Here is a 27,953-nt window from a genome sequence, read left to right on the forward strand (position 1 = left end):
AAGCTTAAAGTTCATTCTTAATATGATGTCAGGGTCATTTTGAGACTATTCTAATATTGTTTTTACCCTTATCAAGCCACCTGCTACCGGACCGTTATCGGATCACCTATAATATATTGTCCTACACATGAGTTGTTACTCTCGTCATAAAGAATGTGTGTTTTTTTTATAGTATATAAGTGATGTAGATCTCACTTATAAATCAGTTTTTTTTTGTTGGCATTATATTTGGAATCTTTTGGGTTGGGAAACTGGTGTTTTTGTCATCCCTCCTACACTTCCACTCTTCTAATTAATCAACAATCAATAACAAAGTTTTCTTAAGGCCAACTTATAATTTTGATTAACTATTTGGGTAACTTAAACTAAATATTTTGATTAGTTATTATGTTTTTCTTAATTAAGTTTTAACTTTTTTTTATAAATTTTAATATTTTTAATTGAGTTTTCATTACAAATTTTGATTTTATTGAGGATCTAAAAATTTTCTATACTTTTAATTGAGTATGATTTTGTTAAAGTGGTTGTTATTTTTTTATCTTGATATAAGATAAATAGTCACATAATTTCATTTTACATCAAAACTACATATATTTCGTTAAAAAAAATTAGACACTTGATAAAATAATTTTTTCAATAGAAATTTAATTAGAAAAAAACACAAATTTATATGATATTAATTAAAAAATTTATTGCTAATTATAACAATATTTATTTTTTAAACTATACAAGATTGAAGAAATTAATGAATAATCGAGTCTATCTTAACTGCACAGAAGAATTTGAGTGGATTCTAAATATTATTATTCAATTTCATATATTAAAGACTAACAATCATAAATCACATTATTTTAGATTTTATTTGATGGATAGATGTGGCCACACACACATATATATATATATATAAATAAATGTCTTTGAAATATTAATAAGTAATACATACATTTATATGATAAAAGTCTTATAAATATTATCCAATCATATACTTGTGTATATATAATAAGTTTATTATTTTTTATAACATCTATCTTTATACTAAAAATAGATTTTCATTAATTGATGATAAAAACAAACTTTTACAATATTACACACATGGCACTCATAATTTAGTAGTTACCTAAATTTGAACTGATTATGATTGCATTAAAACTCCCTTGATAGAAAAAAAACTAATCATTAAGAAGTGAGAATTTAATATAATTTGACTCTTTCCTATTATTATAACTTGGGAAACACATGCTCATATGTTTCCATATTTTTATTCTATCAAAACAACATAATTTTAAAAATATATATAATTCTGTAAAAATGATATTATTTTATAAAATAGTATGCGATTTTAAGAAAAGTTGTTTAATTACTTATTCTATTAAATAAAAATTTATTTTTATTTATTAAAGAGTAAATTTTTTTAACTAAAAGATGATATAAAAAATAATTGTATAAATATATATTTAAAAAGATATAGATAAGATGTTAGTTTGAGGGGTCAAAAAAAATACAAGTGTTTCTCCCTACACTCCAACAAATTACTTCCTGCACCCCATCATTTTTTGAAAAAGATTATTTGCCTTTTTTGACTTTTGGATTATTATTTTCAGAATATTTTTGGAAACATACTTTCTGTAACACATTTTATAAATTCCAGATTTATTATTCTGAAAATTAAAAAAATATGTTTCATAAAGAATATTCCAAATTAGTTTTTTTCTTTCAAAATTTTCTATTTTGGAAACACAATTTGCTTACGGAACCCAATTTCAGAAACACCTTTTCTAATGGAATCCTTATTCCAGAATCACCCAAAATTATCAAGGATAATTCTGATATTTAAAAGAATGTAAGGATGCAGGAAGAAAAACTTAGGGGTGTAGAAAGAAATACCCAAAAATATGTTGGGCTCGTAACAGAATAGCCCAACCCAAACACTCCATTCGACCCGTTTTTGTTTCAACCAAACACTATTTTAGTGTCTTTTTTTTAATTCTAGTGTGACACATTAATTTAAAGTTGAACAAATAAATAATAAATAAAAAAAGTTGGTCCACGTTTCTTCTTCTTCTTCTTCTTTCGTCCTTGTCTCCTTCACCGTGCATTAGGGTTTGCACTTTTGCAGAGTTTCAATTTACTCTCATTATCACACGCCCATTCCTCCCTAATTCTGTTTTCATAGCTCGCAAAATCCTTCCCTTGTTCTTCTCTGAGAATTGATTTTGAAGATTCCCCATATTTTTTCAGGTTGGATTTTTTTTTCATGCTTCTTTAAATTTGAATTGGTATAGGACTGATCCATGGAGCGGTAATCTCGCTCTAGCTTTGATTTCTATGCATTCAAATGTAATCCAGAAATTAATTATTTCAAGTTTTGGGTTTGACATCAATTAACAAGTTCATAACCAGTTTGATGCACTTAAAAGTGATTATTATCTTATCTGATCCATCGATATGTATTTGCAGGGAGAAAAACAAAGTTACGCCACTTCCTTTCTCTTTCCAATCAAATCTTGAGTTAAAAAAATATATACAAATATCTTAAGGTTCTTGGGGATCAGATATTAAGGTATGCCTCGAGACTTGTCGCGATCCCGATCACCTCCGTATAGGCGGAGGCATTCGCCATCTCCGGTGGGACACAGGTCTAGCAGGAGGAGCCGAAGAGACCGAAGCCGATCTCCCTATTCATCCTACTCCTACAGCAGGTGACCCCGTTTGTATATTTTTTTTTCATGATATATTTTGTGTTGAGTTGTGATGAATTGGGGATTCATGTTTTACAAAAAAAAAACTCTGCGTTAAACCTTTTATTTCTCAATACTTTGTTGCTGACTATCCTCTTTTGTAATGTAACTGTAAACTGTACCGTGTTGCATGCTAGATTTTCTTTCAGGTTTGGTGCTCTATGGACGTACTGAGGACGTTATGCAATTATAATACTTTCTATTTTCTAAAGGATTAGATTTGAACCTGAGAATATGACATGGGTTGTTTATTGAGTTGGGTTATAACTTATGATAGTGAACTTTTTTTCCCTTTCAAGTGGTTGTCAAAAATCACAAAAAAGTAAAATAAATCTTTATTCAAGTATTTCTTGAGAACTGACTGTTTTTTTGTTTGAAGAAATGAACATGACTTGTCAGGATTAATGAGCTATGGTATTTTAATGAGCAAAATACGTAGTTCGAAGTTGAACCCCATGGCCGTTTATGCTGGTTATTTAAATTCAATATCTACTTGGTATTTTTGTATCATTCACCTTCCTTTTTGACTATGCTCAAGTGGACAAGAATGGGCAGTTCGATATCTTTTATTCTGCTGCTTGGTTCTCTTTTTCTGTTGAGCTCCTTGATAATGAGATACATACTGTTTTTGCTGAATGATTAATATTGCTAATATTCAAATATTTTACGACAACCTTGTGATAAGTGTCTGGTGATGGTGTTGCTGACTTTGTTAGACATTCTATTGAGTTTCTTCCTTTTTGCGGGATTTTTCTTTTTATAAGCAAAGGTGGAAACTCATCAAAATATAATGCATATAGAGTATAATATAGAGAACAAGATAGGATATATGCTACTTATAACAAAATAAAAAAGATCAGTTCCTTGATGGGAAGTGAGGGACATGAACAGGTGGTGGGTGCTGATGGGGTGTTTTTTCATTGCTCGATTGTGACATTTGCTTCTTCATGTGGTAAAAGATGGAGCACACAATGGTTATTCTTAGCAATTTCTGAGGTAACTGTACATGTTTTGTATTTCGTGTGCTAGATGGTGGGCGGCATTTATAATCTCCAAAGATAGTTGTTTAGTTGCTGAAGTTCATTGCTTATAATCACATGTCGTCATACAGGCGAAAAAGTCGTTCTATTTCACCAAGAAGTTACAGAAGCCCTTCTACAACTCCAAGACGTCGTCGAAGCCGATCTCCATCTGCTAAACGACACAGAAGACATAGAAGTAGGAGTTCCTCATTTTCTCCTGCTCGTAAATCTTCCAGTCCAAGTCTTGGGTCACTAGAGCACAGAACTGCTACTGAAAAACAAAAGAAAGAAGACGAGAAGAAAAGGTAGAATAAATGCTAATAGTTTTTTCTAACTCTACCTTTTTCTTCACTTTTCCTTATGCATTAAGATGAGAGTCCGTGCTTCTGGTTTATGGTCAAAATTTCTGGTTTATGCTAGAACTTTGGAACACTGATGCTATTAAATGTGCATCTTTCATATGAAAAAAGGTGCATAATATCAATAAGACACATACTGCCTGGAAAATTAGGCAAGGAAGGTTATTATGGTAAAATTTTGTAATTCTTTTTCTAATATTTTTGGTCAATAGTTCTATCTATTCTCAAATGTTCCATCTGCCTTGTCTATTTCAAATATTCCCTTACTCTACTTTCTGGTATTTTATTAGTGTTTTGCTATTTTGTTTATATTTTACTAAATTTCATGTTGTGTAGAACATGTTGGATTATTAGTTATATTACGAGACACTTGCATTGGGGAAGACAATTTTCCTTGATTTTTCCATTATGTTATCTTTTGGATGAAGACTGTGATGCTATTAAATTTCTAGTCTTGCCCCTGTTTCCTCTGTCTCTCTCAACCTGCTTCTTTCCTAAGCTGCTAGCCTTCAAAGTATTTTAATTAGTGCTTCTGTTGTCTGCAAAGAAAAGAAACATAGAATAGTAGAACATTACATCTTTTTCTTCCATTTCATTTCCTCTGAGGCAGAACTCATCTCTGTCTACTTAATTAGTTCAATTACTGTTATTTGCCCTGGTCTTTACCAGAAATCTGTTGTTGGGTGGTTGGGGAGAGAAAACCTTCCACATCCTGATTTCTCGGATTCACTTGGATCTATTTTGGCCTCCCTAAATAGTTAAAAAGATATAGAAACTCAACTTTAATGATTTTTACTTTCTGCTTATTGGTCACATTTTCTTGCAGTCCTTTGAAACTGAAATTTTAAATCCTTATTGTTGAGCAAGTTTCTTCTTCCCCGTGTTATATTGAACCATAGCTATGTCATTTGATTATGCATTTCTTCAAGTGGGATTTTGTTGTTTTAACATTTTCAGTGTCAAATTTCTGAGATATGTTCTTATTTATTTGTCCATAAAAGTTTTTACATCATTGGTCCCATCTTTTGGATGTTGCCACTTCTAGGGTGGTGCTTATTTCTTTAGGGCTTGGGGGTTAGAATATTTAATCATATATTTCTTGAGTTATATAATTAACTTATTTAATCTTCTAAACCCTCTGTTTTCTCTCTGCACTGGTGATGCACCAATTTAAAGACTGGATTCCCTAGTAATCATTACACTTTGTGTGTGGCTCACTTCTGGCTCCGTTGGTTTTATGAACTTGTTTCTATAGTACTACATGCTCAAAAAGATAGACCTGATCCTGTGACCCACCTCAAAGGGTCTAGTCATCAAGTTCATGGACTAGAATGTCTTTAATTTTGGTTAGGCGGATCCTTTGGATGCAAAATTCATCCCCTTGTTACATTCGGTTATAATTTAGACAGGATAATTATTAGTGTAAATCTCTGGCTCGACAGAGTAAATATTAATTTCAATAGGGTGAACATATGGTTTTTTAATTGTTTTGATTCTTCTGCCACTTAACTAACAAAACAACTTGACCTATCTTCATACAATTAACCTGTCAAAGATGTTTAGTGTAAAAGTTCTAGTATTTCCATGACTAGCTTAAAACTGCAGCATGTTACTTGAATTTCTTCTTCACAGGCTTGTCTGAAGCAAGGTACTGCTATAATTGGACTTGTTATGTTTGATGATCAAATTGGCTGCCTCATTTATCTACTGTTCACCAGTTTTGAAACTCATTTGTTTGGATCAGGATTCAATAGAGGTATGCCTTAAAAGCATAACCATTTATTAGTGCCATTGTCATCATGGAGGTTAGTTTGCCGTTGATTGTGGTTTTCTATTAAGTAGTTTTAGGAAAGGGTAAAAAGAAAAAGGGGAGAAAAAATGAAGCAGACATGTCTATTGTCCAGCAGTATCTATGTTAGTTGCCTATTATGAATAAGATTTGAGCCCACTTATGTGGCATTTCCGCCTGTTCCGGAGGTCATTTTCCCGCTTAACATTTTTTTATGTTTTCACAGGCGTCAACTTGAAGCAGAGTTGAAATTAATAGAAGAAGAGACTGCCAAGAGAGTTGAAGAAGCAATTAGAAGGAGAGTGGAAGAAAGCTTGAATTCTGGGGAAGTTCAGGTGGAGATTCAAAGGCGGTTGGAAGAAGGACGGAAGAGACTTAATGATGAAGTTGCAGCTCAGCTTGAAAAAGAAAAAGAAGCTGCTATTATTGAGGCTAAAGTGAAGGAGGTTTGTTCAAATCACTTTATACTCCAATTCATTTTTTTCTCGTGATAGGCATATTAAGAAGACCATACTCTCTTTTTATTTGACAACATAGGTACCATGGTGTATGGTTAAAATTCTTAATCTTTTGCTTTATATGATTCCTTTGATCAGTGCATGGTTTTACCTTTACCTTAAGGTGATCGTACTATGGTGTTGTGATATGTTGCTTGTTAATTTGTCGTAGTTCTCTACATTACAAATCAATATATGTAACCATTTCAGGGTCTGGTTTAATATTTCAATTCTTTTGATATTCTTACACAAAAAATGTCAATGTATTTTTACCCTGTTTATGAGAAGCTAGTTTCCATTTAACGACAGAAAAGAGCTAGTGTTTGTCAGACTATGATGTATTTTGACTTCCAGTTTCTGGTTGTGCAGTGCACTTTAGCATGCGGGTATACTTTTATTCCTTGGACTAAGCCTGAAATCATTGGGAAACATTTTTACTTACTTGAAATTTTGCTTATATTGATATGATTCAGGAACAAGACCGTAAAGAGAAAAAAGATCTTGAAAGGATGATGGAGGAGAACCGGAGGAAAGTGGAAGAAGCTCAGAGAAGGGAAGCTTTAGAGCAGCAAAGAAGAGAGGAGGAACGATATAAAGAGCTGGAAGAGATGCAAAGACAGAAGGAAGAAGTGATGCGAAGGAAGAAACAGGAGGAGGACCAAGAACGTTTAAACCAAATAAAGTTGTTGGGTAAAAACAAATCTCGACCAAAACTATCATTTGCCCTTGGATCCAAATGATCGTTACCTGTGTATTTTGATTTGATAGGAAGTGTGTTTGGGCTTAATTCCCTATTCATGTCTGTAATTTAAGGAAATTAGACAGCCTCCTCAGCTGTAGTATCATCACAGCACTCTTCATTTTGCCACTTGGAATTACATTTCATTGAAACTTAATTCTCCCTAAACCCTATATGCCTCCATTGTTATCATATTTTCACACACTTGAGTAGCAGCAGTCAAAAATATAAAAGATTTTTTGAAGTTATTTTCATTATTACACTATAATGAGGCTTGACCTAATGGGAAAGAAAGGCACACATTTTCATGGCAATAACTCCTTCCACTTCCATGGGGTGTGTTAAATGTCAAAAATCCCCATTCTATACTTAGGGTTTAGGGTTTCTTCCAATGACTTCTGCCTCATGTTAGGTTTTTCCGGTGAGCATGTAGCAGCTTGCACTGCCTACGTTTCTTGGCTGTACTTGTCCCACGTTGCACGTGTGCTCAATAAACCTCTCCACCTAACCAATTATGTTCTTTAATATTCAATATGAATGCAAATTGGAAAATAATACTTAAATTTTTTGAGTTTTATACAATTTTTTTGTGACGAAATTAAAAATAAATAAATATATATATAATAAAAGATAAATTTGTAATTAAATGATATAAATAAATATTAAAATAATAGTATTGAAAGTTGTAACGTGATTATAGTATGTAATTGGTTGTATATAAAATGGAAGTTGTCAATCATTACCCACATGTATATAAAATATATTGTTTAATGTTTTAAATTAGAATAATTTTTTCTTAAAAATCATATATAAACATAAAATTTTGATATTTTAACTTTATTTCACATGAAAGAAGTTAAAAAGTTTTATATAAAAGATTTTTACTTTTTATAATTGCATCTATCAACATTGATTCTGAAGTATGGTATTATGCTTGAAGACATAATAGGTTATGCATCTCTTTCCACAATGTTAATGCATATAATTATGGAATGCAAATCAAATTCTTTAAATTCAAACATTCAAATTGTAAATTAAATGGTTGAATACATTAATTTTAAAATTATAATGTCAAATTAGAAATGAGAAGTTAAATTGCTTGGTTTGCTTTGTATATGTAAGATTGGATATTAATCCTTGAATAATAAAGAGGGAGTTGTACTATAACTAAATATATTTTATTTGAAATTTATTTTGAGTATTTTCCACATAATGTTTTAAAAATAGAAAAAAAAATATAAGAATTAGAAGTTAAAATAATATTTATTTGAAATCATTGGAATATAATTATGAAATTGAGGTAATAAAAAAGGGTGTTGAAAAAAGATATATAGAAATTGATGTATGATGATTAAGATATGATTGGGTGAGTGAGTGAGGATAAAACGTAGGTGGGCCCCACACGGAGCAAAAGCACAAAGTCCAATGAAACAGAACACTCACTCAATTCAATTCCCCTTCTCTCTCTTCAGTTACAATCAAGCATTGCAAGAAAAACAAATATTTTCTTAATTATATTTAATTATATGATCACTAGAATTAAATCATATTAATTATTTTCTTAATTAGTATAACAAGCAATTAATTTTGCATTGGAATAACCTAGATGTATTTAGGTGGTTGCAATAATAATTAGTTGTTATAGTGACTAAATTAGATACCATTTTGAAAATTAAAAAAAAAATGATTTCTAAATTAATTTCTATTATTGTTAAATAATTTTTAAATTGGTATCTTATTATCCATCAAGGTTTTAACTACCAATTATTTAGATTATAAATTTGGTAGCAAAAACCCTTACTAATTAGATACCAATTTATAAATCATTTAACAATAATAGAAACTAATTTAGAAACAAAACAAATTCTGTAGTCTCTAAAATAATTTCTAATTTAGTCACTATAACAACTAATTATTTTTTGTCTCTAAAATTAATTTTTATTTCAAGATTTTCTTGTAGTGTTGGGTGTCAAGAAGTTTGATCTGGATTTTTTTTTATAAAATTAAGACACTCTAAAGGATTTTATTTTATTTTATTTATTTTGATAAAAAAATGTATTATGCTTTTTAAATAGTTTCCTAAAAACACTTAAGATATAGAAAAACAATAAAAATCTATAATGTTTTTAGATGTTGATATAAAATTTTGTATTATATTACAACTCACAACCGTATATTATATTATAACCGGAAAAAGAAATAATTCATAATAAAATAAAATAATTTAAAAATTATATTGATAAAATTATAGTTAATATCTAGTTTATTTTTATTTGCAATTTTTTAGAGTAATATTTTTCTAAAATAAATGAGTTTGAGAAAGAGAAGAAAATGAGAAGAAGGAGGGTTTTAAAATATGTGAGATTGGATCCAAAATAAGTAGGGAAGTGATTTGATAAATATTTGGGCATGTTTTCCTTCCAAATTAAGTTTGGCTGTATTCTCAGAGAATATTTATTAAAGATGCCAAATTAATTAAAGAGACCGTTGAACCCTAATCACGCCTCCTTAACAGCAAGGGTTAGGTTTTTTATTTAAATGCTCATTTCACATTCTTTATATCAATTTTTGTTATCAGTAATGAATAAATAAAATAAAATGAGACATTTTAAGAGTGTTTTAACTCTTATACAGACATTTCAAAAGAATAAATAAAATAAAATAAGACAATTCAGAAGTATCTTAACCCTTATATATACACTTCAGATAAAATAAAATAAGACACTTCAAAAGTATTTTAACTCTTATATATACACTTCAGGAATGTTCCAACTCTTATAAAAAAATCCAATATTTCACCTTCCTTTATAAATTTATCATGCATATACAGCCTATGATGTATATATATATATATGTGTGCTATATGCTATGTGATGAAAAATGAGAGAGAGAGAGAGAGAGACATTGTAGGTATATTAGGTGAGTGAGTTATATAAAAATGGAGGGTTAGGTTTTATATATATGTGAGGGTTTCCTTTGCTTTTGCTCTCTCTCTTTCACTGTCATTCCTTGCTTTAGCTTACGTTCTGTCACCATTTTCCTCTCTCTTGCTCTCTCAAACGAGTCTGAGATGAGAACAAGGGTTTCTTCCGATCAAATTCACTTATTATTTAGATCTTCTTTCTTCTTTCATCTTTTTTCTCAGATGTGTGTGGTTCGTGATGGGAGATTGTGGTTGATGGGAATGTTGTTTGGCTCGAGGTATCTGCATGAAACTGGTGTGGTTTTGACTTTTTGTTCATCCTTTGAAGCTTAATTTCTGGGTTTCATTCTTCTTGATCCCTTCAAACAAAAAAGCTTTAAAGGTTGAATTTTGAGGCTACCCTTCGTGTGATCTCGGACCAGGCTTCATTCCCGTTAACTCGATCTCTCTTTTTCGCATGGCGATGATTGATTCTGGTAAGATAAGAGTAATGAGACATTGACAACTCATATTTTTTATATAATTATTTTAATATTTAATTATAAAGTTGTCATTTATTATATATATTAATTGAAATTTATTGTTTATTATGTATATTTATTTTTTAAATTTATTATTAATATTGATGGTTATTGAATTGTCAAAACATTATTTTCATTCTAATAACTGAGGTGATGCCAAAGCAAAACTCTTTGAGGAAGATGATGAAAAACTCTATGGTTTGTGTTTGTGAATTCAGGCATTGCATGAGACAAAACATTGAAGATTTTGTCAAAAACTCTATCGAACTAAGATTAAAAAGATGCCTTTGAGGTTGTTGTTGGTGTTTTTATTTGTCATGTTTCTTGTGGCTCCATATATATGTTCTTTTCTTTCAACCACTCTCGTGATTTAACTGAACTATTTAGACTTGAGATTTGTGCAATTGATAATATCTAACTAAAAGGAGATCAGACTTCAAATCTTTACATATAAATAATTTTTCTGGGATTATGATTAGTCAGTGATTGATATGAGTTTTTGAAGTTGAATAATGTGTTTTGTGAAACCCAAGGAACTTTGAAATTGTGTATTCTGTCAGAGTAGCTATAGCATCTTTAGGGTTTGTGATTCCCAACCATCTTTTCTTGTTGTCAATCAAGTCTCACTTCATGGAAGTAGTTGCCTTTACTTTTTCAGGTAACATCCTTTTCTTTCTCTTTTCATAATTATTTTAGTCATTGGCATTTACAATTTCATTTCTATATTAACTTGGTTTAATTGATGTTGATTTATTTTAGGAGTGATTTAACTCTTTTACAAAGTAAAAAAAAGACTTTGTTTCTCTATCAATTACTATTAATTGAGTACGTATGTATCAGAGGTTTTAAACATCAATCGACAAATGAGAAACAACATCAATCAAAAAATGAAAAACTTGTTGAAAGGTATTTTTGACGAAATTCAATATCAAACTTTCACCTGTATCAAGTAGAAGACTTCATAATAGTTTACCATTAACCCGTTGAATAAACAATTATTCCTTTATTAAGTTGATTTAATTAATATGTTTTCATTCTATGAAAACGTGCCCAGGTGAATGAAGATCAAATTGTACTTAGAAGATTTATGAAGACAATGAAGATCAAATTGTACTTAGAAGATATTCATGAAGACAAGATAAACAAGATACATAGAGAACTTATTCTTTATTCCAATATACTATTTGTAATTGATGATATGAAGAAAGATAATTTTTGTTATTTCATGTATAAAGTAAAATTATAAACTGTATAGTGATACAATTTGTCAATATATCACTTCTAGCAAGATAAATGTATCTGTAACCAAACTTGTGTGACATACATTTTCCTTTGGTTTGTTCCTCACCCTTCTCCTCAATTTTAGAGCTTTTTGCTTATTTCAATGTATAAAAGGTGGAGGTAGGAGGAAGGGTGTGTGGTGGTACTTAGGCCATAGACTCTTTGCAGTTGCTGTGACATGCTCATATTTATCTGCAATAGTCAAGAATTCATGAAAATGTAATAACTGCAGTCTAATCTTTGATTCTCATTTTTCTTGATGTAACATGTTTCAGTTTTTGTTTTGTTTTGCTGCCTCATATTATTGGTTTTGATCAAGCTTTGTTCTTTCAAGTTTGAAACTGGAGAAAGAGTATAAGGGTTGAACCACCCCTAAGTGGTTTCTGTTATTCAATCATTTTTATTGATAAAAAAAAATATATAAGAAACTTTACACTTCATTCATTGAACATAACTAATGATCAATTCATACCTGAACAAATTAAATTGTGTTAATCAAGTGAGTTCATCAAGCCAACATATTCTCCTTATTGGCATCCACAGTGACTAAAATTAATTATGCTATAACCATGCATTTATTAGTGCAAAAAACTCATTTACTATTGAGTTTAAGAAGATGGATTCAGTCATCATAGTTTCTCAAACTAGACAAACTGAAATGACAGTAAATATATATAGTCACAATATTGTAGTTCACTTGTGGCATGCACATGTGTTTCATCCCAAAAGTAACAAAATTAATAAAAAAATATAAAAATCTGATGCTGCACACATGCAATTCTTTCCTTGTGTACATCACAGGAATATGTTGTTACCTTTCAACAAATACTTTTTTGTTCCTCTCAGAACGCAGGTCCAGAAAGCAGAACCTTTTAGGTGGAAAAAGTTGTGGAATACAGAAGAAAAGAAAAGCTCAATTCTTTTTTTATATCTTATGATGAAACCTCTGATTCTTTATGAAGTGGTTGCACGGTCTTCTAATATATATTTTCAATGTTCATTCAATCTTCTAATATATTTTTTTTATCTGAAAAAAAAAAAAAAAATCTCATCATTTATGGTTTAACTCTCATATAAAAAAAAAAACATAAAACTTAAAAAATATCAATTGTCTATTCGGTTAAAAACAACTAAAGTTTAAGAATCAATCTCATTATCTATCAAGAGTTTTTAATTGAGTACATATATATCATAGATTTAAGAGACCAATCAAACAACGAGAAATTCGCTGATGATAGTTTTAACTTTGACGAGATCCAACTTTAACTTGTATTAAGAAAAAAAATTTCAGAATAATCTCTCACTCCTTCATTAAATAAATATTTATTTCTATTACCATAACAATTTAAACATTATTCAAAATAAAATTAAGTGAATGAAGAAAGTTGAAGTAGATATTATTATATATATATATGCATGCATTTTAGGTTTTTGTTGAGTTGAAAAAATATTGTTGGTTTGAGCTTATTTTAGCATGAGATGTGTACGAATATCTGAGGTTGTGCAGCTGAGACATACCATGTGATAATTGTGTAATCATTTCTTACTATTGAATCTGATTCTCTTTTTTTTATTCTGCCATTTCTGAACTCAAAATTCAAATACATCTTTGGATCTTTTCTAAACAAGAAGACAAGAATATATATCTAACCCTTCACCCTTTCTTTTTCTTCTCTTTTTAAAAGAGAAACTCTTCAAGAAAGAAAACTATTTAATTGCAAGTTTTTTTATTCAAATGCTTCTGACTTCATTTCTTTCGGTGCCTTTATGTGCTGGTTTTGAATTCTGCATCGAAATTCGTTTCATAATGTTTTTTACCTAATAAGCTAGGCTGTGAAATGGGTAGAGAATGCTGAGAAATAAAAAAAGAAAAAGTGAGCAAATTTGTGAGAAGGGGTGAATGATCCAATGAAAGAAGAAAAGAATCGTGTTTGATAATAATGGAAAAGAAAATAATTGATATTAGGAGTTTGGTAGAAGAGGGAAAATAAGAAATAATTTATAGGATTTACCTATATTTTTTTATCAAATTATACAGTTTTTAAATAATTTTAATTATTTATATTTTGCTGAATAACAAACATTTAATTTTATTTTTAATTATTTCTCTTTTCTCAACTTATTTTTCTCATTTTATTTATTTATTTATTTTCTCAAACCAAAACCAAAACTTTGTTCTAAAATAAATGTGCAAAAAAAGTGCTAAAACTCAAAATCCTTATTTTTGTTTGAATTAGTTTATATGATTCTATAAAGTTTGCTTCAGAAAACACATATATCACTGCTTTATGGTTTGAGTCCTTCTACTTAAATAGGTGTTGAATTTGAAATTATTTTTACGTAAAATTATTCTATATATTGCATCTTGCTATTCATATTTTTAGTTTAAAAATCCTAATCAGAAGCTTCTTTAGGTAAGTGTCACTTTTGCATCATAAATTAATGGAACAACTTTGAATACTCCCATTTCCAAATCACTACCAAGAATACTGTTGCACAATTCTTAGGAGCAAAATTTGAGAAATGGTTTAATATGCATTCCTTATCATCTTTCTTGCATAAAATTAATGTCAGAGAAAAGAGTAAATAACATTAATCAATACATGAACAAGTCTTGTAATGAAGAGACACTCCTTTCATATCACCTTACTCTACAAATCGGTTTTACAAGGTTGAATTAAACTTAAAATCAACTTCTTAATATGGTATTAGATTCATTTCGAGCATACCCTGACGATTGTTTGTTGAGTCCCGCCATCGGATAGTTATAATATATAGTCTCACGCATGAGTTGGTAGCCTTGACATGAGGATGTGTGTTAGTGATCACACATCGAATAGAGATTAGGACATTTCATAATACATAAATAAGTACAAACCTCACCTTATAAACCAGTTTTACTGAGATTGAGGTAAAGAAACTATTTATATATACTGAGACTGAGGTAATGAAAAAAATAAAACACTCTTCCTTTGAAACATCTAATATACAGAGAAGGATTAAACCAAAAATAAATTTCAGGGGGTCTGAGGGAAAACTTTTTCCTCCAAGAATTTGAGGAAACGTTGAGCATACATTTTGGGTTCAACTACTGATACTGTAATAGGATCAAACTGGAGTGATTTGTATGAATGCTCGATTTTCTTTTTCAGATTATAACTCTGCAATATATCAATTATGCCCATGTAGAGGACAACATCGTATACCTCAAAAAGCTCTACTTCTTTTGCCTCCTCCACCTTATCCTCCACAATCTTCCGAGTTGCTTGAGCTGGCATGTTTACTCCAAGCTGCACCCTCAACCTGAGTAACAAAATCAGAACTCACCATTACACATCTCATTACAAAACAACAAACCAGAAAGATCATGACATTTATGAAAAAGTGAGAAGCTAATGTTTTTTTTCTTCTGAGATTGACCCCTCCAACCAACATATGTTTTTTCTAGACACGAACTTGAGGATCAAACCTTTGACTACTTGTGAGATAAGACTCTGTCAATCTTTTCACACTGTGGTGTTTGTCACAACAGTTTTTATTGGTCCTAATACCTCTCTTCTATTAATTTTAGGGGGATTTTCTTTTGTCTTGTTTTTCTCTGCATGCAGTGGAAAAAAGGTAGGGCCTTCTGAGAGATAATGTTTTAGTGTTTTGTTGTGGTTCTGTTGTTTCTTTCCTATATGTGTTTCTGATGCTTGGTTTGGTGATTATAAAGTCTGACGGAATCTTTGTTGGTTAGGTGTTGAGTAGTTTGGCTTTTGGCCAATTTCTGTATAAGATTGGTGACATCCTGAAGTGTCTTCTTCTATTTTATTTATTCTTTACTGATAAAAAAAACATCTCTTATTAATAGTTGAAATATATCATAAGTAATTTTCTACTTCTAGTACTTGGAAAGTATTTATATTGAATATTAGAATCTGAATAAGATGGAAGAAAATTCATGTAAAGTTGCAGGCTAAGATTCCCTTCAAATTTCAACAAGGCAACACCAAAATAATATGTAGTGCAGTGCAGAAGAGAAAACAATGACAGAATCATAGAAAGTACCTTGCAGTACCAGGCAGTAAAAGATCAACTTCAGTATCACCCATGGAGTATGCCCTCAATGTATTCCCTCTGATGTGAGGTCCAGGTGCTGTGTTCACTATGCTTGGTTCATGGGAAACTAATAGTAACCCTTTGGGAAGAATCAAGTGTTCCTCTTCTTATATAGTGACATAAAATTATACACATAAGATATCAGTTTACCAAGATTTATATACCAAAATATAGATTTGTTTTTCTTCATAAACACTGGTGGAGTTACTTTACTTACCATCTCCGGAAGGTAAATTCTCCTGATGCTGCATTGATTCATGATGTTCCACGAAGGCCTTCATATTCTCTGGAGCTCGGAAATGTAATCCCAACAGAAGGCTGTAATCAATTATATGCTGTGACTCCAAGAACTTGCAATCCAGGGAAATTTGCCTTCACCAGAAATCCAAATTCAGATTATGATTAATGCACCTAATTATGTCAATTTAGTATTGGAGAATGTCTGAATTGCGGTGGTTAGTGAAATTTGGCATGTTAGGAACAAAGGCATCTTTAAAGGTGGTAGTGGATCATTCAAAGGCTTTCTCTTTGACAAAATTGAAGGTTTGGTCTTTTCCTCTAAAATTCCATCTACTTGTTTTTCATATTCAGATTGGTGTCTTGAATCTTTGGTTTGCCTATACTCTATTTAGTTTTGGTTTTAGCTTGTTGGTTTATGGTTGTGTGGACTCTTGGTAGAGTAGTTTGGTAGGCTTTAGAATTCTTTAATTGATTTTTGTTAGATGCTATTTTTGGGTAAGATGTATAAAGGTTGGTTCACCCCTAAAGTGTTCCATATTTATTTATTCAATATTGCTGCATTTGTCAACTTTTCATCATACATTTCTTATGGCATGTAAACCATTACACCCAACTAAAATTGATAAACAACCAAGTACCAAAACATGGAGCATGATAAATTTTGAGTAGTAATATGTCAACCTTAAAATAGTAAGATCAGTATTATTAATTCACCGAAAAAGGTAAAGATCTATTGCCTGGTAGATTCCTTACACATAAACACTTAAGAACCAGTTATTAATTTCCAATAGGAAAACCAGTTATTAATTTCCAATAGGAAAACCAGTTAACATAAACAATTATAGAAGCACATGAATTTAATACCCTGGCAACTTACTTGAGTAGGGATTCTCGAAGTTTTTTATCCATGTGAAACTCATATTTTAGATCAAGATCTTTCAATGTTGTGTTGCAATTGATTTTATCATTGTCTGTATATCTTCCATGTGAAGACCCTTTGAGGTCATAACGACGGTGGATTTGTAGTTCTGTGCAAAACACATTCCCCATGACCACAAAACGGACCTGGTAAACAAAATAAGCTATTCAATTTGAAAGAAGAGAGAAAGAAGCTCAAGATAGGTAACAGGTGATACCTTCTTTCCACCTCTTAGTGTTATTCTATGGAGCCCAAAGAACTTTGTTATAAGAGTATTCTCATGATCTCCTACATGACGATAATATTTAGGAAGCATACTAAGCAGAACCTACACCAAAACAAACATATGCATATAAACATGTGTGACATCCTGCACTACAAGAAAACAGTAATTTAGAGACCAAATTTAAGCGTCTCTTAAATTATAGACGGTATTAAGCTGCATTATAGCATCCAGAGTGGGCTTGTCCCTCTCTATTTTAGGAGGAAGTTTGCTCTTAACGGCGAAGAAAAGGACTCGAACCTCTAACAGTAAGGGTTAGATTGTCTACTAGCTTCAAACTAAAGAAGGTTAAGCCTACACCAGTAGTTGTAACCCCTCGTATAAAGATTAGCGTTTTAGCTTCTCCTCACCAGTCGAAGCTATGCCCACGATAAAGGACATTTAGCGTCCAAAATCCAACGGAGGCTATATGTACTGTTTCTTGTAGTGCTTCTTTATCAGAAAAAAATGATTTGTTATTGTTTTTTAAATAGTAACTGTAATCAGGTTAGATTGAGGATATCAGATACTAACTATGCCTCCTCTCACAAGATAATACATGTAAAAGGAAAGTGGGAACACTTTTGATGTGTAAAATGTTTAAAAACTAAACCACGTTTCAAAGTATGACAATGAGGTATTCAAACAGAATAATTTTGAAGAGGAAAATTGTTTACTTCTAGTCATTTCTGTCTCCTATATTTAATATATATGATCAATAATCTATATTAAATAGAGAGGAGACAGAAAATGGTACTTCGACCTTGGAACGAATACGAAGAAATTAACTGTCTCTTTTATAAGGCCATGAGGCAGAATTATAGAAATCTATCTACATGTGAAAGGAATCTGTTTGTAGTCAGAAAATGGTCCATTATTTCATTGGACACCTTTTCATAACTAATGTTTTTACTAATCCCACCATAGAACTCTATAAAGCCAAACTCATGCACTGGCTTATGAATTCAATATAAGATTATTAATATTATTATAACAAAATTCTGGATTGAACAAGAAAAATAAAGTTTTGGGACAACAAACCTGTAGTTCTGATTTATTCACAGTCTTGATCACAAACCTATCATCTTTAGAGAGATAGAAGATGCTGCCACTTTTTCCAGGAGAAGATAAGTCCCTTAGACCACTATCTCCACAAATGGACATCATGTACTCTGCAGCATCTAACTTGAACATCTCTCTCAAATTCCTGGAAATATAGGCTAGTGTGATTATGCCAAGAACCAAGATAAGACCAAGATATATGTAAAGCTGCATACTAGAGGGAGCATGAATTAATCACATGCATGAGAACTTCAACAGCATTAAAGGAACAAAGTCTTGGGAAATCTTGTGTTGTTTATGTGGATTCCACCAATTCATAGATCATAAAAGAGCCTCTGCTTCTGAGCATTGCCCTGACTAGGTTTTCCTATTTTGGCAAACATTCATGCTGCTATAATCTCAACTCATTGTCTAGCATAATCTGCTGTTGACACTTTGTATCACCATGGTTATTTAAGTTTATTTTCCTCTAAGAAAGGATTGGGACTTGTACATAAGATCGGGAATGCCAAAGAGCTCGGGTGACTGTATACATCCCTTAATCGAGTTTTTATTGTCATACCATTATGAATAAAACGGCCTACTCAATGAGCCTTTAATGACGAGCGACTATTTATGGAGCAATGATTGACAAACATACAGCCAACCCAAAGTTCGTCACCTAAAAGATCGATAAATGTCATTCTCTAGGAAGTACAATTTATCTTGTCTCACACACTAAACTCTATTCTATACTCTCGGCTCTTTGTTAAGAATTTATCATCATCTTTGTGTTCCTACTGACTTAAGCATCGAAGAGTTTTTTTGCAGGTGGACCTCCCTCTCTCATCGGAGACCAACTGAAAGCTCGTTCCCCGATGAACACGTAGTCCTCATCGAGTTCATTTTTGGTAGGAACAGGACTTAAACTAAAACTCCATCAGTTTGGTCATTCTTTCCATAGGTTTTTTAGTGTTTTGCACTGTGGAACCACTTCAGTAAAATAAGGTTCAATAATGATTCACAAACAAAACCCAACAAAAATAATTTATAGTGTGCTTTGAGCTCAAAGAACTTTCTCATAAAATCAATCAAATTGTAGCCATATGGAAAGTAGTCAAATGCATAGTGCACTCTACTGATTTCGAAGTTATAGAAAGCATGGTATAGATAAAGTTAATACCTGAACACCATAGGGCAATAATCTTTCCAGTAAAAGTTTATTGAAGAATGTGGTGGAGTAAGCTTTGAACCAGCCCTTGGAAAGTACATCCTTATTCTAGCTCGATCCCCAAAATCAGATGATCGAACTTCGCGTGCAGGCACTGGTGTAATCTTGCCAACAGTATATCTGAGGATTTATATAGCGTAATTCAAGACAAAACACCATATGGCACACAATGCTAAACACAATAAGGTACTTCCAAATATGATGATAACCTATGAGGCTCAAACACGTCTCTTAATTGGTACTGGCACACCACACATGAGAAACATCTTTCTGTTAAAAAAAACTGAAACATATTTATGCACATAAATCTTTATTGTCAATTTATATATTCATAATTATATAATATATAGATCCGTGTCTCTATGTCCTACATTTTAGAGATTATACGTGTTTTCGTGTCCGTATCCATATTGTATCAAGTGTCTATGTTACATAGATGATAACTACAACTGTTAATGTTAACATAGCTATCAATTTATCCAAAAATAATCTAGAAGGGGTCACTATAAACATCTGATCAATTATTTTACCTGATGCCAAGCTGCAAATTAAGCTTAAGATAATAGCTTCGCTGGCCTTGAAAATTGTCCAAACATGAACTCTTCTTTACTTGCTTCACACTAAACTTATTTTGCTGCTTCTTTTTACGTGATGACTCAGAGCACTCACTAATTCTCTCCATAATCAGAACACCTTGCACGTACTCCCTTTCATAAACCAAAGTACTTTTAACTGATGATGCCTCAGATTGATCTTCATCCAAGTCATTGGATAATGCAAGGGAAGAATCATGACAAACACAGTCTTGAGCAGAATCATCACGGACCAAATTTATCTTCAATGAAGAAGTCCTTTGAGATATTTGACGAAAACTTTTGAATCTACTAATGACAGATATGTTTTCAGAAAGGCTACGCTTAACTCTGGCTTTTGGAGCCTCATGTTTTTGTATATTCAATAAGAAACCATTATCATCACTATGATGAGGGCTATGAGATATCATCCTTAGGGATGGTTGTTTACTACCTGCTGGATAGAACACTCCTTTTCCATCCTTCAACCCTTTATTCCATGTCCCAATATAAAGACCTCCCTCTCCAAAACTATAAACTCCAGATCCATGCATAACCCCATTTGACCAGAAACCATGAAAGGTATCCCCTTTAACCCACTTCATAACCCCTCTACCATCTATTCTCCCATTTTTCCAATTTCCAACATACATGTTTCCATTATTCCAAGTATACCTGCCACTCCCTTCAGGAACTCCTTCTTTCCATAAACCTTCATAAACATCTGAATTGGAATATTTCTGTAGTCCAATTCCATGCTGAGCATTCATCTTCCAACCCCCTCTATAGATGCACCCTGCAGATGTTGTAAGTGTTCCATAACCATGTAGGTAACCTCCACATATTTCACCCTCATAATGTGCTCCTGTTGACCACACAACCAGACCCTTTCCTGTCATTTTCTCACCTTCCCAATCACCCTCATACACTGTTCCATCTGACCATGTGTACTTTCCCTTGTCATGGGGAAGTATGCCCTTTATCATACCTATGTAGACATCCCCATTTGAAAAGGACTTCTCATCAAACCTAACATTAACAAGAAACAGTGAAATCATGCTACAAGCTTAAGGCGAAGTTGCACTCAAAGGGGTATTAAAAACAGAACACAAGAGTGCAGCAGAGAGAGAGTTTTCATGAATTTTACCTTCCACTATCCTCCATGAATTGCACTCCTTTCTCTGATCTAGATCAGTATTAGGACGAGAATAAGATGTACCATTTTTTTTACTTAAAGGTTAAGCATGCTGTGAATCTGTGATAAGTAAATTCATCTCCTTTCACCAGTCTCACAACATTATTGCAGATGATGAACTCTGGGACATGCACAAACATCATAAATGAGTTTCAAAATGCAAGGAAGAAAAACTTGAAGTAAAAGGATTTCTTAGAAGGAAGAACTTAAGTAGTTTTCCTTTTACTGAAAATGATTTCTGAGATCTTCCAACAAATTACCATAAAAGAATCTTCCTCTCTCGGACAAATTGTTGTGTGATAGTCAAATGGAATCAAGAAAAACAACTAAATAAGGACTTCCAAGAAGGGAGACTTTCCCCATTGCTGTAAGGAAGAGGACCATGAAGTATGGATTTATATCAATAGGAGGAAAGTACAACTTCATTTTTAATTACAGATTCTGAGTTTTCTTTTCAACAGCTTTCGCAGAAAGTCCAATTTTCGACACCTTTACAGAAAGAGAGAGATATTGCAGAATCATGGTTTTTTCCCTCATATCTTTAGATTCGAATCCTCCAGAGTTTTAAAATAACTTCTAGATGGTACAGTTGTACATCTAATTCTTTATATCTGTTACATCAGTTTTCATTTTAATATAAAATGAAACGTTTTCTCTATTTAAAGTTTCATGCAGTTTGTTTAAAACTGCAGAGAATCTCAATCACATTTTCACACATACTATGTCTAAGGTGGAATGACAGAGCTTGCACCAATGGATTACATCTGCAGATGCTATGCTTATTTGTAATTTAGAATGAATATAAGGGTAAACCCAGAACTATCACTACATCATTTAAATTAAACAATAAGCCAAATTCTAAAAACATGTTTGAATAAACTAGTATATGAATAAACCACTGCTAAAGAAGAAATTGAATATGATTATCAGATCCAGTCCAGAAAACTAAATCAGAAGTTAAAAAAGTAGTTTTTTTTAAAGAAAGAGATAATGTAGAAATAACCCCACTTGCACTTACCATCTACATAAAATGGGTAAACTAATATTGAACCAGATATGCAACTGGGTTAGTTCCATAATTCAATAAAAGAGTCACTGATTGATGTTATGAACCTTAAGTGTATTGCATAACAATGAAAAAACACGTTGAATTAAACAGTGAACAAACTGAAATAATTCTTTACAGGAATAATAACCATTGAACTGACCTTGGAAGGATGCACAGAAGATCAATATTATGTATCCAAAAGTCTCAAACTAAGAAGAACTTCCCAAGAATCAAAACCTCAGACAAACAAAAACTACAACCTTTGCAAAACAAAATGCTTCTACAAGAGTCCCAGATCCTCCTCAGATAAAGCTTCAGGATTCCTCATATATAACCTTGCTAGATTCTCTTTCAAAGAGCTTTTGGTTGTGAAGTTGTGAACCAGTTATTTGAGAAGTTTATTCAAACGATCACCTTAGTTTATTGAAACAGTTCAATTTAATTAGTAAAGTTTGAGATATTTAGCATATGTATGTACAGTGCCCTTTATTTGTATCTTTATTTGTATTTCTATCAGTGTTTGTGCTACATGGACGAGTTGTTTTGCTGTCAGTTAGCAACCTGAAATGGAGACACCTCAACCATCAAACATTCTCTGTCTTATATAATCATCTTGTCTCCTTGTAATGTCTTATTCTTATTTTCGTCGTTTGCTAAATAAGTTATTAATTGTCACTAACTACTTTCAAATGTAAACCCACTTCCCATTAAAGTTTAAATTCGCTTTTTCTTCTGAATAAAGTTGAATTCATAAAATAAAATGCCATGCAATGCAAATAGTAGTTCTGTATCTGATCTTTTATGCAAGATCACGAAAGGGACAAAAGGCCACCGCAGAACCATATTCTTCTCAACATGCATTCTTGCTTTATCCTATTCCTTTCATATTACCCAAATGTTGCATCTACCTAATCACTATTATAATAACTTAATCACTTTCATCTGCCATCTGTGTTTCAACTACATATACAGATATCAACAAAAACTATGTTGCATTAAGATTATCATATTTTATTAGTAGAATAAAATTGTTAACTAATACTACAAGAAAATCATTAAATAAAAATCAAAATTTAAGGATAAAAAATAATTAATTAATATATTGACTAAATTATATATTTAAAAGTTTGATTGTATCTAGAGTGATTTCTATTATTAATAAAAATTTATTATAAATAAATAAATAAATAAAATAAAATTTATTATTCTTGTGATTAGTTTGGTTAGTAAGTAACTAAAACTCTGGTAGTTAATGTTTAAATATCAAATTTAGAAACTATTTTATAAACTTTTATTAATAATAGAAACTAATTTTAGATACCAATAATTTTTTTAGTTTATAAAATTGTCTCTAATTTAATCAAATAGTAATAGGTTATTTTGGTCTCTAAAACTAGTTTTTATTTAATATTTTTTTTTAGTATAAATCTTGTTAAATTGTCACACGTTCTTGGTGTTTGAAAAGAAGTTAATCATATAAGTGCATTATTAAAAAAAAACAACAGTATTGACTACTTATTTTATTTAATTCGAGACCACTTATTGACTCTTCTGCTTCATCCAAGTAATGAAAAATGACTAAGTTGCATTATTTGAATATAATTTAATCATCTTTATTTTTTAATTAAATGTTTTAATTAGCTAGGTAATTTCCTTAAAACTTAACTTTTTAAATATTACATCTTTATAAAAGATAAATGTATACTTTGTAATATCTTGATTTAGAAAATAATGCTGCACATATGATTGCAGGTCCATTGAGAGAAAAAAAAAATATCTGCCTCAATAATTGAGGTTTTCTTTTCTGTGTTTGCAAACTTGGACTATTAATATATACAAGAAAAAATACTTGTTAGTGTAATTAATATTTTAGGACTTTAGGGCAAATTCTCCATGCACATTCATATCTTCTCCTGTATCTTTATTTATTTTTTTATAATTTCAACAATACTTTTTTGAATATTTTTTTTTTAATTTCAACAATACTCTTTTGAGTATGCTGGAGAGTGCGATGCATTCTTCTACATTTTCAAATGATAATAGTTGCTTGTGGTAAATGTTAGTAGTCAGTTTTGTAGTGTTTTTAGTGGTGGTGGTTGTGTTTCCGTTTATTTTTTCGGAAATCAAAAAACTCAAAAATATGTAAAAATGGAGTACAAAACTGAAAAGAAAAATATCTTAACACTAGAGAATGTCGAATATAACAAATCTTTTAGTCAACCTTCTCACACACTCAAATTCAAATGATGAAATTACTTTCTCAAACACGACACCCAGAAAAGTATAATGATGTAGAGGTACAGTTGAGATTGTTTAAAGATGTTAGATTATGCTTCATCTAAAATTATTTAAAAAAATTTAAAAAGTTGAAACGACTTTCACAATTAATATGAAAGTGAATGGAGAGAAAATTCTTAAAAAGTTTGAAACCGAATTTCACAATTAACAGCGTGTCTACCAATTTTACCATAGCGACTTACTCAGCATAATAACCAAATTATGGAGGTGGAGAAAAATTTGCCTTGTTTTAGCCATTGTCTTCATTAGTTAAATATTAGTCCTTTAATTGTGTTATTTTGGGCATCATCTTACATGGATCAATGACTCTTTATGTGGAAGTTAAACACAACCAATACTAAAATAAAATTAAGACAAGTCCCCTGAACCTTTTACATTCACCTGCATCCCAATTTGTTGATCTTCATCTTTCTAGATCTTCCACTGTAAATAGCAAATTTATTTTACACGAAACGAAGCCTTCTTTGTGTTACAAACTACATCTGATTCAGATTCAACACTCTCAGCCTTGTGTTGTTGAATATTTAGGTTCCTATCTTCATCTTGTGCTTTATCTGATTTGTTCAGAGATGAAAAGGAAAGTGGCTTGATTCCCACTAAGTCAGGATCGGGTGAAAACTTATATGGTAGCTTGCTCTGCTTCATCTTTCTAAAAGTAATTGAAATTCTATGAAAGACAAATTAAAAGGGCCTTTAGAAAATCATACATAAAACAGGAGAAAGGAATTTTGAGTGCATTTGACAGATTAAAAAAAGGACCTTTTTGATGACACAGATGGAATACAGTGCTTAGCAGTGTCAGCTCCATGGCCTTTCAAAACAAACACTGACCTACATGATCAAAATGGTCATTAGTTGTCTAAACAATGACAAATAGTATCTTGATATGGTATTGTTAATGTGACTCATATGTTGTGATGTCTGTTGCATCCCCAGTTGGTTACATGATAAGAAGTTTGTGTTGAGATTATTTATATAAGAGTCGGAATATCTTGAAGTGTTTCATTTTATTTTATTTATTCTTTGCCGATAAAAAAAAATCATAAACATAATCAAACAACCACAATATTTAGTCAGAAACACAAAGCTACCAGAAAAAATAGAGGTTGTGATCAAAAGTTTATCTGATTGGAAGTGAAGAGAGGGGAATGGAAGCTTACCCAACAGGCAAAGAAATGGATACAGGACCTGCAAACTCTCCAGCACTAACAATTTGCAAATTTGAACCAAATAATATTTTACACTCGCTCAAGAATGACACTGTGTAGAATGGCCTCACAAAATCACGATGATCAATGTGAGGAGGAATGCAATCTCCTTCTTCATATATGTTCACAATGCAACTATCAGGAATGCATGAGGAAGGAACTATATTCCACCTAATCATCCTCTTTATAATTTGCTTGAACACAGGTGGTAATGGATCAACCTCTTCATCTCTCATTATGCCAGGAGGGTTGCCACTTCTATCCTGCAGTGTTTTACAAAAGCAAATAAGCAAAAAAGTCAAATAAGAGTGAGAAAAGGAGGAAATTATGTCCTACCACTGCATAATTGTAGCAGCAGCCAAATTGTATTGTGACACGTCCCTTACCACGCATCCACTTTCTTGGTTCAGAATATGTTCGATCTGTAAGACACAAAACACATAAATTTTTCACCAGAGTAGATATACTCTTTTACTACAAGTACAAGTGGTTAAAGTAGACTTTGAGGTATGTTAAATCATAGTATCTACTCCCAGAAACAGATTGCGATATGCTAAACAAGAGGCAATACGTTGCCATACTCTTGAATGGAACGTGCTTAAAGAGATTTTGATGTATTATGGGGTTCTGCATGAAGAGTATATGTACTACTCAAGTAAAACCAGTCAGATGAGATGCATGTTAAAGGAACAATTGAGCTCACATTTAGTTCCACACTTCATAAACTTGAAGACCAAATGGTCCTTTTGAATCTTAGCTCTAATTTTAGGACTGCAAGAATAAACTTAAAAAGTGCAACAAACATGTGCATAAACCTTAAAATATGAAAATCAAAAGACTGAATCACTGAATTGTAGAATTTAGAAACAGAAAAAAAAAAAACAAGAAGCACCACAGCCCTCACACACCTTTAAGTTTCCCTTCTTTTCCCCTCCATTGCAATCTATACATCCACTCAACAATTTTCTTCTGCTCCAGCGCATTGAAAACTTCAGTGTGAAGTTCAAGTCCCTGTACCACATTTATGCGTCTACCATTTACCTTTTCAACAAAGGTAAAGTCCTTTCTGCAGCAAACCAGAGAATACCTGATTTTCTCCTTTTTTTCCTCAGATAACCCATTTTCAAATGAAGAATCTTCACAAATCCCATCATTTAACAACAGCTCAAAATCAGATTGCTTGCACCCCACCAAACATTTATTCACTGAAGTAGCAGAATCACGCCTCTGTGAAGAGTTCCTCGGATTATCCCATTGTTTTCCAGTCAAAGACTGTGAATTTGAAGCACTACCATTTAAGGGCATGTCCAGAGAATACTCAAAGCCTGCATCCGTTGACCAAGTTTCATCCAACTTTCCTGAAAAAAACGATTACCAACATGCAGACATCAGGCTATAGAAGCATATGTATGATACCCATAGTCTTAATTCAGATAAACATGCATAATTTACTAAAAAAAGAAGGCAAAAAACTGAAATTGAGTTGAAAGTTCAGAAGCAAAAGCAAGTAACATGTTATGGTATACTTATATCAAAACAAAAGAAGCAATGATGAGTTACTAATGAAACGAAAATAAAGAGAATGAAGTGTTTGATACTTTTGCGTAGAGTTGTGATTCGAGAATGAAGAAGATGTTGGCACTTGGAACAGAAGTCATGAGAGAAGAGATCCAAGATGTCATCTTTCTTCAAAGATCTGAGAAACTCCATGGATAGAGCATAGATCATCACCCACTGTTAAGGGTGTTTGCCAAGTCAAGAGGCAGTGCTTACCAAGTCAAGTCTACGGAGAGAGAATATGAATTATTTATACAAATGAAAGAGAAAGAGAAATTTAATTATATGTCAATAAATGAAGATAATTCGACATGCATAAGGTAAAGACAAAGGTTTGCAACATTAATATTTACGAACATATATTTGTTATACATTCTTTTATTATTATTAATAATAATAATTGTATAGAACA

The 27,953-nt window shown here is 31.6% G+C and overlaps 3 protein-coding genes and 2 long non-coding RNA genes across 10 annotated transcripts; 3 read left to right on the forward strand and 2 right to left on the reverse strand.

Moving 5' to 3' along the window:
• The first annotated feature begins 1,993 nt into the window (after positions 1-1,993).
• On the forward strand, positions 1,994-7,312 carry LOC137832869 (arginine/glutamate-rich 1 protein). 3 transcript variants are annotated; one of them, XM_068641242.2, is made up of 6 exons: positions 1,994-2,238; positions 2,458-2,699; positions 3,850-4,065; positions 6,135-6,354; positions 6,715-6,791; positions 6,879-7,312. In XM_068641242.2, exons 2-6 carry the CDS (start codon positions 2,563-2,565, stop codon positions 6,916-6,918), a joined length of 690 nt encoding a protein of 229 aa, XP_068497343.1. In that variant the 5' UTR covers positions 1,994-2,238; positions 2,458-2,562; the 3' UTR covers positions 6,919-7,312. The 3 variants fall into 3 exon arrangements, with proteins under 3 accessions (XP_068497343.1, XP_068497341.1, XP_068497342.1); XM_068641240.2 differs by lacking the exon at positions 6,715-6,791; XM_068641241.1 differs by lacking the exon at positions 6,715-6,791 and having other exon boundaries at positions 2,048-2,238; positions 3,768-4,065.
• On the forward strand, positions 5,682-5,980 carry LOC150027402 (uncharacterized). Its single transcript, XR_016521409.1, has 2 exons — positions 5,682-5,767; positions 5,864-5,980. It is a non-coding gene; the product is annotated as an uncharacterized LOC150027402 (long non-coding RNA).
• A 2,726-nt stretch (positions 7,313-10,038) lies between the features above and the next one.
• LOC137832873 (uncharacterized) lies at positions 10,039-11,882 on the forward strand. Its single transcript, XR_011084618.2, has 2 exons — positions 10,039-11,246; positions 11,643-11,882. It is a non-coding gene; the product is annotated as an uncharacterized LOC137832873 (long non-coding RNA).
• Positions 11,883-14,775: 2,893 nt separating this feature from the next.
• Positions 14,776-23,117, reverse strand: LOC137832874 (phosphatidylinositol 4-phosphate 5-kinase 7). Of its 4 annotated transcripts, none has more exons than XM_068641252.1 (10): positions 22,639-23,117; positions 21,383-21,551; positions 20,194-21,264; positions 19,616-19,783; positions 18,433-18,598; positions 17,347-17,457; positions 17,088-17,275; positions 16,188-16,342; positions 15,920-16,073; positions 14,776-15,172 (listed from the first exon to the last, which is right to left on the reverse strand). In XM_068641252.1, exons 2-10 carry the CDS (start codon positions 21,397-21,399, stop codon positions 14,887-14,889), a joined length of 2,316 nt encoding a protein of 771 aa, XP_068497353.1. In that variant the 5' UTR covers positions 21,400-21,551; positions 22,639-23,117; the 3' UTR covers positions 14,776-14,886. The 4 variants fall into 4 exon arrangements, with proteins under 4 accessions (XP_068497353.1, XP_068497350.1, XP_068497354.1 ...); XM_068641249.1 differs by having other exon boundaries at positions 15,920-16,076; positions 22,639-22,993; XM_068641253.2 differs by lacking the exon at positions 22,639-23,117 and adding an exon at positions 21,691-21,817.
• Positions 23,118-24,984: 1,867 nt separating this feature from the next.
• On the reverse strand, positions 24,985-27,845 carry LOC137832875 (RNA demethylase ALKBH9B). The gene is given in 7 exon segments (XM_068641254.2): positions 24,985-25,220; positions 25,222-25,443; positions 25,536-25,607; positions 25,937-26,247; positions 26,321-26,406; positions 26,893-27,342; positions 27,583-27,845. Coding segments are annotated over 7 exon segments (1,338 nt in total). The 5' UTR covers positions 27,713-27,845; the 3' UTR covers positions 24,985-25,153.
• Between the last annotated feature and the right edge of the window lie 108 nt (positions 27,846-27,953).

The sequence above is a fragment of the Phaseolus vulgaris genome, chromosome 6, assembly GCF_051622355.1.
Source record: "Phaseolus vulgaris cultivar YP4 chromosome 6, ASM5162235v1, whole genome shotgun sequence".
NCBI classification, from domain to species: domain Eukaryota; kingdom Viridiplantae; phylum Streptophyta; class Magnoliopsida; order Fabales; family Fabaceae; genus Phaseolus; species Phaseolus vulgaris.

What these genes read in the sequence shown, in the direction of transcription:
- LOC137832869 (XM_068641240.2), top strand. Translation starts at nt 2,563, where the DNA reads ATGCCTCGAGACTTGTCGCGATCCCGATCACCTCCGTATAGGCGGAGG. An exon ending in TCATCCTACTCCTACAGCAG is followed by an intron (nt 2,700 to 3,849) that starts GTGACCCCGTTT and finishes GTCGTCATACAG; the next exon opens with GCGAAAAAGTCGTTCTATTT. An exon ending in TTGAGGCTAAAGTGAAGGAG is followed by an intron (nt 6,355 to 6,878) that starts GTTTGTTCAAAT and finishes GATATGATTCAG; the next exon opens with GAACAAGACCGTAAAGAGAA.
- LOC137832874 (XM_068641249.1), bottom strand. An exon ending in TATTGCCCTATGGTGTTCAG is followed by an intron (nt 18,599 to 19,615) that starts GTATTAACTTTA and finishes CTATATTTCCAG; the next exon opens with GAATTTGAGAGAGATGTTCA. An exon ending in CTTCGAGAATCCCTACTCAA is followed by an intron (nt 16,343 to 17,087) that starts GTAAGTTGCCAG and finishes TTTCTGGTGAAG; the next exon opens with GCAAATTTCCCTGGATTGCA.